General features: G+C 51.3%; 1 protein-coding gene across 1 annotated transcript; it reads right to left on the reverse strand.

The window, feature by feature from the left end:
* Positions 1-1624: 1624 nt before the first annotated feature.
* Cmbl (carboxymethylenebutenolidase homolog) lies at positions 1625-8837 on the reverse strand. The gene is made up of 5 exons (XM_048368111.1): positions 8566-8837; positions 7092-7199; positions 6681-6823; positions 3928-4019; positions 1625-2346 (listed from the first exon to the last, which is right to left on the reverse strand). Exons 1-5 carry the CDS (start codon positions 8778-8780, stop codon positions 2167-2169), a joined length of 738 nt encoding a protein of 245 aa, XP_048224068.1. The 5' UTR covers positions 8781-8837; the 3' UTR covers positions 1625-2166.
* Between the last annotated feature and the right edge of the window lie 2945 nt (positions 8838-11782).

Genomic DNA, 11782 nt, shown 5'->3' on the forward strand with positions numbered 1-11782 from the left:
CTAGATTGTGGGTCCACACGAGCTTGCGCAACCACAAGCAGCTGCCCGTGGTGTGGCCCCCACAGAACGGATGGCCACCGTTACCACATGACTCAGTGAGAGCTTTGCCGAGCTCTTTGCTCACCCCGTCTCTTGTTCACCATGTCCTGGGTGCTGCACTTCCACTTGACCCTGTGAGAAATACACTGCTGCTGTTACTTGAGGTGTTCAGTTGAGCTGCCTTCTAATCAGGGTGTCTGTCCCAGAGGAAAAGCCACCAAAGTGGTCATCTTGGTGGGAATAAACCAGACACCTGTCAGCTGAGACCCCTCGTCTGCCAGCAGAAGCAAGTCTTCTGTGAAGAGACCCCATCTTGGGGCTGGGGATATAGCCTAGTGACAAGAGTGCCTGCCTCGGATACATGAGGCCCTAGGTTCGATTCCCCAGCACCACATATACAGAAAACAGCCAGAAGCGGAGCTGTGGCTCAAGTGGCAGAGTGCTAGCCTTGAGCGGGAAGAAGCCAGGGACAGTGCTCAGGCCCTAAGTTCAAGGCCCAGGACTGGCCAAAAAAAAAAAGAGACCCCATCTTGGATCACACCTTACGCATTAAGCTGTCTAGCAAGATGAAGTGTCTCGTGTTCTGAGTGCAGTGGTGTGCACCTGTAGTGCCGGCTACTTGGGGATCTAAGGCAGGAGGATCACTGGAGACCAAGAGGTCAAAGCCAGCCCGGGAAATTGAGAGCCTCTCTGCTTCGTTGAAGCGTCCCACGACAGCCAGAGGAACATCCATGGCCAAATCCGAAGCCCCATGTGGAACAGGGCTGGAGTTGACAGCCACCGCAATGGGAGAGCACAGGCCCATAGCCCTGTGGCAAGTCCCCAGCAGACGCAGGTCCAGACCCGGGCCCCACCCCGCCCCCTACCCAGTGCTGACAGCAAGTAGCATGCCCCAGGACCCAAAATACCAGGCCTTCAAAAGCCCTGGAAACGGGTCGACTCCAGCTCGTGGTTTTCTGTTAGCTGTGAGGAAAAAGCTACAAATGAAAAAGTCCAAACATGGTTTATTAGCTTGAAACAATCAAGTGAAAAGAAATGTACTTGAATTTATTAACTCTTCATAGCACAACACAGAAAGGTGATTTTCAGGTCCCTTAACCCAAAGATCAACGTCTACAAAGCCAGATTTTAATCTACCCCTGTTTATACTTCCTGTCTCCTGCAGCTCTGCGACATTAGCCACTTGATATTATTTTGGTGTCAGTACAGAGGCTTGGTACCCTTGGCCTTTTCACTCAAGGTTTGAGCTACACCTCCATTTCTACCTACTCGAACCACAGGAGCCATACCTCCACTCCTGGCTGGTTTCGCTGGTAAACTGAAAGTTCTCGTGGACTTTCCTACCCTGCTGTCATTACATTGTGATCTTCAGACCCGGGCCGCTGAGTAGCTAGGGTCACAGGCATGAGCCTCGGACACCCCGCTCACAACGTTAGTCATCTTAAAGATGTGCAATTAGAGACCAGAAGTACCATACCTGAGCTTTCGGCTGATCATGGAAGAGCCCCACATTCTTCCCTTTGGACTAGGGCCTACTCTATCAAATCCGGTGGTGATCTACTTTGATTTTTAAATGTTTATGTAGTTAAAAAGTACTTTCAACATGATCTATAATTCACGGTTGAGTTCCATCTGAAAGTGGCAGCTTCTAACTATGAAAAACTGATACAGGATTTTATCTTACACCTACTGTTATTTCCTTCGATATTGGGAATTTTTTTTTTGTTAAAACTGATTAAATGTACATAAGAAGAAAGGTGGAGGGAAACTACATTTCTAAGCATCCTCATATCATCAGGAGTTTCAGGAACTAAACTCATTACATTAGGTGGTTTCTCCTACCCGGGCAATTTCTGTTTCTCTTCCTTTCTTGAAGAGTTTCTAGGAACCCAGATTTTTCTTTTCTCCCCATCTTTTCATTATATGTTGTTCAATAAATGTTTATACACATATGCCAAAAAATTATTGTTCTATATTAACAGTTCCTACTGAATATAATTCAGGTGAAATAAATTTCAGAATTCCAAAATTTTATAGAAAGTAAAAGAAAAATGATCTAAAATGAATACATGGCAATTTATTAATGCACCTCTTTCATGCAAGTATGTGTTTGATCACCGGTCATGGCTAAACATACTTGTTCAGCCACTCGATTAAATTCCTTCGGGCTTCATCAATGTAGGGCTTGTCAGCGGGTAAACAATCTTCTTTCTTCCGATGCACAAAGCCATGAGTTTGCCCAGAAAATGTTTTAATCTGATATTCAACTTTGCAGTGTTCTTTCAACTTCTGGGTCAGCGAAGAGACCTGTTATACAAAAGATGCTGTAGTGATAGCATGTTAACCCTTTCAGAACATTTCCATTCTCTGATTCTTCAATGGATATTCATAAAGGAGATGGAAGATCAATGCTTCCCGTTATAAGTTCTCCAGTACATTGAATTCATAATCCACACAGTTCCTACCTCTGACAAAAGGATTTTGTGCAGTAATATTAGAAGCCTGGTGCGGATGTCTGTTATGCCAGCTACATGGGAAACTGAGTTCAGGAGGAGGAGAGTCCCGGGCCAGCCCAGTCAGAAAGGCTATGAGACCTCATCCCAGAGGATGAAGTTGAGCATGTGCTATGCACCTGTCATCCCCGCAATAGGCGATAAGCAACAAAAACACCAAAACCAGGAGGATCATGGTGCCGGCATGTAACTGGACAGGAGCAAGACCCTATTTCAAAAATAACCAACGCAAAAAATGCTGGAGGCGTGGTTCAGCAGTAGAAGGCCTACCTGCCTCGCAACACAAAGACTTGAATTCAAACCCTAGTACTGCCGAAAAGAGAATATATATATATATATGTATATATATATACATATATATATTCATATATATATATGCAATTACAGCTGCTCCTTTTGATGGGGTCAAAACTCAATATACCCCTCATGAACTGAAAATAATGTAAGATCAAAAACACATTTGTAGTCGGCTGCTGGTGGCTCACGCTTGGAATCCTAGCTACTCGGGAGGCAGAGATCTGATCACAGTTCAAAGCCAGCCTGGGCAGGAAAGACTGTGAGACTCTTATCTCCAATTAACCACCAGAAACCTGGAAGTGGCACTGCAGCTCAAAGCGGTAGAGCGCTAGCCTTGAGCACAAAAGCTCAGGAACGGCACCCAGGCCCCGAGGAGTCCAAGCTCCAAAACTGACAAAATTAAAAACAATCTGTAGAGGCCGGGCGGACTCCAGTGCTAGACACACCTAGAAGCGTGAGTCCTTGAGTTCAGTTCCACACACAGACTTAGAGATACCTCACGTAGCAGTCAGGGTGCGGTGTGGCAGAGCCCTCACTAGCTCACTTAGCACCTGTGCAGTCTGGGTTCAACCACCCACACCAGCAGAAGAGAATCCACGCAATGCTCCTGAGCCGCCGGCCCTGCCGGCGTAGCCATCACACCCTACAGGTGCCACTGGTCTCCCTCCTGACCACCTAGCTCCAGCCCCACAGACATCCAATCCAAACCAAGTCCGGAACACCAGGTACCGCTTTCCCGCTATGGTGACGTTGAACAGCCACGAGCCACCGCCTCCCAAGGTGGGGACTGTGCATTTCAAGCCACGTGCGCATTCACAAACAAGCCGCTGAGAACAGTGTGTAAAATGACTGCCGCCCCTCTGGCTCCCAGTTCAGGGGGCGAAACACGAGGCCTTGCAGTGCTGAGCTAGCCGACAGCACTTCCCTCAGATCGCGTGCTAACTCGGCGTACTCCACTCTAAACGCCATTTTCAAACTGTCACCGCCGGAAAACCGTGAGGGAGTTCTCCGGGGCCCCCCCCCCCCAGTGTAAGTTACGACACTGCTGCACAGCTGGGAAGAGGAAGGGGCCACGCACCTGCTCGAGGGGGATCACCGCGTCCTTCTCTGCGAAGATGAACAGCGTGGGGTTCTTTAAGCTGTAGACATCTTCAGAATCTTTGACAATTCCTAAAAATGTGCATTCGAGGGTGAGCGAGGGTGATTTTCTCTTTCAAGCCACAGAAAACTGACTGGATTCGGTCGGGTTGCTCCAAATCTGTGCTTTGAGGGCTTTTTTCTTTTCTTTTAGCAATCTTACAGAAGAGGCCTGGCCTGTGAAACTAATATAGAAGAGCAACAGACACTGGGCGTCAGTGGCTCAGACCCGTGATCCTAGCTACTCAAGAGGCTGGCAGAAAGTTTGGGAGATTCCATCTCAAATTCACTATCAAAGCGCAAGGCTGAGGCATGGCGCAAGTGGTAGAACACCAGCCAAGTAAGCACAAGACTCTGAGGTCAAACCCTGGTATGGGCACCCATACATTCACTCACTCACACAGACACACACACACACACACACACACACACACACACACACACACACACACACCAGCTGACTTAGCTCTTGCCACTGCTCACCTCATTCACTAGAAATCAGGCCATTAAGTAATTAGGATTGGACACTGCAGGCTGCTCAGTCTGTAAAGGCCAGGGAGCCCTCTGATAACCTTGTTGAAATGCACCTTCACACCTGTAATCCTAGCTACTCAAGAGGCTGAGATCTGCAGATCATGGTTCAAAGCCAGCCCTGGCAGGAACGTCTGTGAGACTCTTATCTCCAATTAGCCACCAGAGAATCAGAAGTGGTGCTGTGACTCAAAGTGGTGGAGTGCTAGCCTTGAGTGAAAAAGCTCAGGGACAGCCTCTGGGGCCTGAGTTCAGGTCCCATGACCATCGAAAAACAAAAAAGAAATGCACCTTCATTCACAAAGACTTGATAAATTTCAAACCATCGCTTTACAAGTTTCTTCCCAGCAAAGCCCCACAGGTTCTGATTTCATTGCACTGAGCTGTTTCATTCACAACAAGAATGGCCATTGGAAAGCCAGTCACTGGTAGCTCACACCTGTAATCCTAGCTACTCAGAAGGCTGAGATCTGAGGATTGTGGTTCCAAGCCAGCCCTGGCAGGTTAAGTCTCTGAAATTCTTTTTTTTTTTTTTGGCCGGTCCTGGGGCTTGGACTCAGGGCCTGAGCACTGTCCCTGGCTTCTTTTTGCTCAAGGCTAGCACTCTGCCACTTGAGCCACAGCGCCACTTCTGGCCATTTTCTGTATATGTGGTGCTGGGGAATTGAACCCAGGGCCTCACGTATACGAGGCAAGCACTCTTGCCACTAGGCCATGTCCCCAGCCCAAGTCTCTGAGATTCTTATCTCCAATTAACCACCAGAGAATCAGAAGTGGTGCTGTGACTCCAAGTGGTAAAGTGCTAGCCCTTGATTAGAAGAGCTCAGGAGCAAAACCCAGACCCACAAGTTCAAGCCCCACAACTGACAAAAAGAAAAGGAAAGAATGGCTATTAGAACAGGGATTTAAAATCAGAAAAGATAAGTATGCAATTGCTTGAAGGGGGCCATTTTGCAAAAATTAGTGTTGGTTCCTTGTCCTGGAATTTTAAAGGTTAGCAAAAAGCATACCTTACCCAAAACAGAGGTTCTAAACAACCTGAAGATATCCACTTAAATATATTGCAGTAAGCTACTATTTTCAGCTAATTAGAAAAAAAATAACTTCTTTGCTAGGTGCTGGTGGCTCATGCCTGTAATCCCAGCTACTTAGGAGGCTGAAATCTGAGGATCATGGTTCAAAGCGAGCCTGGGCAAAAAAAAAAAAAAAGTCTTATTTCCAATTAACTACAAAAAAAAAGCCAGAAGTGGCGCTGTGGCTCAAGTGGTAGAGTGCTAGCCTTGAGCAGAAAGAAGCCAGGGACAGTGCTCAGGCCCTGAGTCCAAGGACTGGGAAAAAAAAAGGGGGGGGGCGAGAAGGTAGGAGGGAAGGAGGGAGGGAGGGGAGGGGAGTAACTTTTCCCCCCCCACTTCTTCCCACTTCCAGCCTCTACACAGAGAAGTTAGGCAAATTAAGAGGCAGGTAGCCAGAAAAAGACAACCCCTCCCCCCAAAAAACACCCAGGACCACCTTCCCTACCTTAATCCTGTACAGCCAAATAAATAAACGTCCCCAAAGCCAAATAAAGGTGACTGGACAGCAGGAGGAAGGCCCTTAAATGCACGCGCTGCAACCAGAGCCGCCACCAGATGGCAACAGCGAGCCACCCACTCCGGGTCTCCTGATGGTTCTCACTAAGCCACCTTTGACCCGAAGGCCTCGGCCCCTAGCAACTGTGACATGAACTTGTTTCTTTTTGTGCCAGTAAATACTTGCAGGCTTCCTTTTAAAGCCAAAAGTAAATGAAAACACCACCCGCAGGAACTATTAAGCCCAATAAGAACCAGCATAGATATGCAACCTCTGTGCGTGGTTTCTGCAGGCACCATAACCGGGTTGTTTTCCTTGTCTTTCCACCGCGAATGTGTTGGCACGCGCACACAGGCGTGCAAGCTCTTAGTGGGGAGCAAATGCATATCTGCAAAAAATGTTTGCTCCTTTTTTTTTTTTTTTTTACGTTGCTAGCGAAACCACGAGCTCTGAGGATCAAGGCTCAAAGCCGGCCTGGGCAGGGCGTGACATGAGACTCAGCTGCAATGAGCCTCCCCAAACCACAAGTGGTAGAGTTCCAGCCTGGGGGACGGGGGGGGGGCCTCCTGATAAAAATGCACCCCACTGGCTTACCATAGAGTGACACCCCAGCCCTGACGTCGGGGTAGGTGGCCATGATGTGGTGGACAGCGACGCCGCCCCAGCAGAAGCCCACCACGCCCACCTTCTGGGCGTGACACTGTTCTTTCAGATACTTCAGGGCAGCGTCAAACTCTCTGGGACAGGAAGCAGAGGGGTTGGGGGACCCAGGGTGAGCCAGAGCCCCGTCCCAATCTGCCCACCCACCACCCCGCAGCTCTGGCTTCTTCTCCAGGGCGGCATCGCCCCGCCCCACCCCCCACGGGTCCACCCTCCTCCCAAAACACAGATCTGAGCAGATCCCTCGACAGCCTCAGCCCCCCCCCCCCCCGCACCAGCCTCAGCCCTCCCCTCCAGCCTCAGCCCTCCCCCCCCCCACCTCTTTTCTCCCCGGGCTGGACGTACCTATTGATCTTCCTGGCATTTTTGGTTTTCAGCCACTCGGGGAACATGGACCAGTCACCAGAGGGGCTCCAGGGCTCCTGACCCACGAAGAAGTCTGGAACGATGACTCTGTGGAAAGCAGACCCCCCCCCCAGGTTGAACGGGCGCAGCACATCATGGGGGGAGGGGAGAGCAGCTCTGACTGCTGGTGCCGGGCCAGGTCTCCTGGATTCCACGACAGCAGAGCGCAGCCCGGCTCTGGGGAGGGCCAAGGCTCCTGTCCCTTGTAGGAGTGGGGGCACCGGGGTGCAGGCCTGGGGCGGTCATCTGAGCGCCCTCCTGTGTGCCCAGGTAGCTGAGGAGGACCTGACGTGCAGGGTCACAGGGCGGCGGGGCGCAGAGGCTCCCCCCTGGAATCCTAGTTACTCGGAAGGCTGAGATGGGGGGCAGGGGGGATCAGGACTGGAGGCCAGCGCAGGCAAAAGCTGCAAACAGCGGCGGCCCGGCCTGCCACCCCAGCCTCCCAGGCAGTGTAAGTGAGGACTGCAGACCAGGGGAGCCCACGGGGAAGGGAGGAGAAAGTTGGGCGCTGGCTGCTCACGCCTGGGACCCTGGCTACTGAAGAGGCGGAGATCTGAGACTCACTGTTCCAAGCCAACCCCAGGCAGGAAAGGCCATGAGACTCTCATTTCCAATTAATCACCCAAAAGCTGGAAGTGGTACCACTCAAAGTGGCAGAGTGCTAGCCTTGAGAAACCAAACCAACCACCACCACCACCAACAAAAACCAGCACAGGGACAGTGCCCAGGTCCTGAGTTCAAGCGCCATAACTGACAAAAGCAAAAACAGAAAACCACAAATTGAAAGGTCGGTCACCAGGGGCTCGTGCCTGTAATCCCGCTCTTCAGGAGGTTGAGATCTAACGATTGTGGATTGAAGCCCGCCCTGGCAGGAACCTTTTTTTTTTTTTTTTGCTCAAGGTTAGTACTCTGCCACTTGAGCCACAGCGCCCCTTCTGGCTTTTTCTATATATGTGGTGCTGAGGAATCGAACCCAGGGCTTCATGTATACAAGGCAAGCACTCTTGCCACTAGGCCATCTTCCCAGACGCTGGGAAACTCTTTAAGACTCTCATCTCCAATTAACCACCAAAGAGCCTGAAGTGGAGCTGTGGCTCAAGTGGTAGAATATTAGCCTTGAACAAAAAATCTCAGGGACAGCACTCAGGACATTAGAAACAGCCCCAGAACCAGAAAGAAGAAAGAGAGAGGGAGGAAGGAAGGGAGGGAGGGAGGGAGGGAGGGGAGGGGAGGGAGGAGAAAGAAAGGGAAAGGAAGGGAAGGGAAGGAAAGGGAAGGGAAGGGAAGGAGGGAGTTTCCATTTCCCTCAGAATGAGTGAAAAAAAATAGGTTGGTTCTGGTTTCAAGTTTTGCCTTTCTAAAGGGAACAAAAATGCCCAGGGACTTAAGGAAAGGACGGGAATTCCATACGTACGTGTATCCGTTTCCTGCGATCATGTCGGCTATATACCTGGTGTTGGGCAACTTCCAGCCAAATATGTCTTGAACGATGACCACAGCCTTGCCCGCGTCCACGGGGGACCGGGTCACGTAGGCCTGGATGTGCCCCGCCTGGACTTCGTGGCCCATGCCCCCGTACTCCAGCCGGTGCCCGATGTCACACGGGCAGGGATGAGCCTCGTTTGCCATGGGCGGTCCTGAGGGTGGGCGAGAGAGAGAGAAACACGTTCTGCCTTTTCCGTGTTTGGGTTTGGGGTTTTACTGTTGTCATTTCGTTTTGCTTTTCTGTTTGACGTCTGCACTGGGGCTTGAACTCAGGGCCTGGCCACTGTCCCTGAACTGTTTTTATTGCTCAAGGGTAGCACTCTAGCACTTGAGCAACAAGGTCACTTCCAGCTTTTTTTTGGTAATTTATTCAGGATAAGAGCCTCATCAAATTTCCGGCCTAGGTTGGCTTCGAACCACGATCGCCAGATCGCACACACATGAACAACCGGTGCCTGGCAATAGCAGTACATTTTCTGCCACCACTGCACAACCATTTGCTGAGAGCCAACGTCAGCAGCTCACTTCTCTCTTGCCCGGGCTGTACTGTCAGGGCTTAGGTCCCACAGAGAACTCTGGACATTCCAAAGCCAAGATTATCCTCCCGCGGAGAGAGGCTGCGGCCAGCCGAGCCCCGGGAGGGCCCCATGCGGAAGGCTGGACTCCCGCCCAGACCATTCACGCAGGCCTGGCTGCTACGCCAAGCCAGCGTGTGGGGGCCAAGTTCACTGTGGGAAAGTAGATGGCATTCCTATCAACCCGCCCGCCTGGGGGCCACCACAAGGGCTTGAGCACCAATCTCTTGACCCTTGACTAACTAGCTACACAATAAGTACATCTTGTACTTGGGGATTTTTGCTTTTCCCCACGACATACTACTTACTACAAGATCATTTTCAAAGGGGGAGGAAAAGTAAAAGCCATCACTCTCCTACAGAGCTACAAGTGACCGCACACGAAGGATGTTATTTTAATAGGATGATAGGAGAGAACAAGGCAGACATTTGAACTAGCGAGAAAGAAAAGTCACAAGAGCACCAACTCAGAAGCTGCAAAGGAATGTGCAGTGGAATGCAAATAGAGACAAAGTATACTTCCAGGAGGCGAGAGGATTCTAGGAGATGTGGCAGAATTTACAAATGAATCCCTCTACCAGCTCCCCCCCAACTCACGAAGAATCGCAAAGATAGAATGAAAGAGGCCAGACTCACACAGACCAGAGGGTGAGCTACGGCGGCTGGGTCCCTTTTCCACATTTTTTTTTTTTGCCAGTCCTGGGCCTTGGACTCAGGGCCTGAGCACTGTCCCTGGCTTCTTTTTGCTCAAGGCTAGCACTCTGCCACTTGAGCCACAGCGCCACTTCTGGCCGTTTTCTGTATATGTGGTGCTGGGGAATCGAACCCAGGGCTTCGTGTATAGGAGGCGAGCTCTCTTGCCACTACGCCATATCCCCAGCCCCCCTTTTCCACATGTTAAAGCAGGATGTTTCTCCCAGAAGTCACGGGGCTTTTGTCCTCCTGTGCCAGGCAGGTCATGCGCAGTGGGATCCACACGATTTATGGGGAAACCAAGTGGCCCATTCACGCATGAGGGCACACACGTGTGGGTGAGCACAGGGCGCTTCCCTGCAGTAAACCCGGCCTGGTCCCTCCAGATCTGCCTTCCCCGGGCACCCATCCCTCTGCAAAATCACAAACCCCAGTCTCGGCGGTTCCCCGTTGGAGGGAGTGACCGGCGGGCTCCCAGGGCCAACCGGGATTTCGCATACGCACCCGTGTCCCCAGGGCACGCGTGCCTTCATGGCTTATACACTTGCACTTACTGGCTTGTTTTTTGTTTGTTTGAAGTTTTTTTTTTTTTTTTTTTTGCCAGTCTTGGGGCTTGAACTCAGGACCTGGGCACTGTCCTTGAGCTTCTTTTGCTCAAGGCTAGCGCTCTGCCACTTGGGCCACATTCCCAGCCTTAGTGACTTCTTTATCAAATAACCCAAAACTATCTATGCAACAGGCACAAGTTTACCTTTGGCTGAAAATTATCTTTTATGAATGTCACCAGATTTTAACACACACACACACACACACATGCCCTGCCCCTAGAAGTCAGAAATGGATGGTGAAACATGGCCAGAGTGTAGCTGTGCTGATTTCAGACCCCAAGGATTTGAATAAGTCCGCAGTCAGAGCTCCTGTATAAGAGGGTTCTCTAACAGAAACGAAAAAAAGAAAGAAAGAAAAAGAAAGAAAGAAAGAAAGAAAGAAAGAAAGAAAGAAAGAAAGAAGGAAGGAAGGAAGGACGGACGGAAGGAAGGAAGGATCAAGATGTGGACCAGCAAAGGGGCTGATGCAGACAGAACTGTAACAAGCAAAGAAATGTGGGGATGAAGACCTGAAAGCTTTAGAGATGAACAAGGAGGAATCCTGTAGAGCACCGCAGCAGCGGAGGCTCAAGGGCCCTCTAGATAAGGTAAAAAGGCCTGGGTGTTCACAGGCTACTGGCAAAACTTTGCAGGAAGTTGCTATTGTTTTTCACTCCTGCAAAGAAGAGGCAAGACCCATGCGGATCCTTAATTTGCCTTCCCACTCGCGTCTCCCCCGGCCCTCGCGCTGGGTTTGGCACGGGGCGCGTGGCTTTCTTGGCAGAATTAATTAGGAGCCCAATGGGACTGGCAAGAGGTGGCCTGCCTCCTTCAGGATGCCAACCCCAGCCCTGTCTCCGGCCTGTTCCAGCTCCACGCGGGAGCCCATTTCGGACCACCTAATTGAACACGGGCTCCGAAAACAACAGGTGGCCTTTCCTATCAGCAGGAGCAGAGAAGCCGCAGTCCCCATTTTGGCAGGTCCCGGGGCAGTGCGCCAACAGCGCCGTCTTCCTTGGCAAGCTTCCGCCGGGCCTCTAGGATGTCAGACCCGGACTATCCCCGGGCCTTCTCACGGAGTGCGCCCCGGGGAAGGGCTCACCCACCCCACCAGCCCTCCCCAGCCCCAGGGCGCCTCCAGAGCACACCCACGGCACGTCCAGCAGCGGGGAGAGGGCGGCCCGCGGCACGCGGCCGCCAGGGGAAGGAAGGGCAGCCCGGGTGCAGGGCGGACGCGACCCGGGCAGGCCGTGGGCGCGCGGGGCGCAGAGGCGCGGGTGGCTGAACACTC

Source organism: Perognathus longimembris, chromosome 19 (genome assembly GCF_023159225.1).
Source record: "Perognathus longimembris pacificus isolate PPM17 chromosome 19, ASM2315922v1, whole genome shotgun sequence".
NCBI classification, from domain to species: Eukaryota; Metazoa; Chordata; class Mammalia; order Rodentia; family Heteromyidae; genus Perognathus; species Perognathus longimembris.

Excerpts from the sequence above, each read along its gene's own strand:
- Cmbl (XM_048368111.1), bottom strand. The coding sequence starts at position 8,780 with ATGGCAAACGAGGCTCATCCCTGCCCGTGTGACATCGGGCACCGGCTG. Across the intron at positions 6,824-7,091 it reads AATGCCAGGAAGATCAATAG|AGAGTTTGACGCTGCCCTGA; the intron begins GTACGTCCAGCC and ends TTCCTGTCCCAG. Across the intron at positions 4,020-6,680 it reads GGCTGGGGTGTCACTCTATG|GAATTGTCAAAGATTCTGAA; the intron begins GTAAGCCAGTGG and ends GCACATTTTTAG.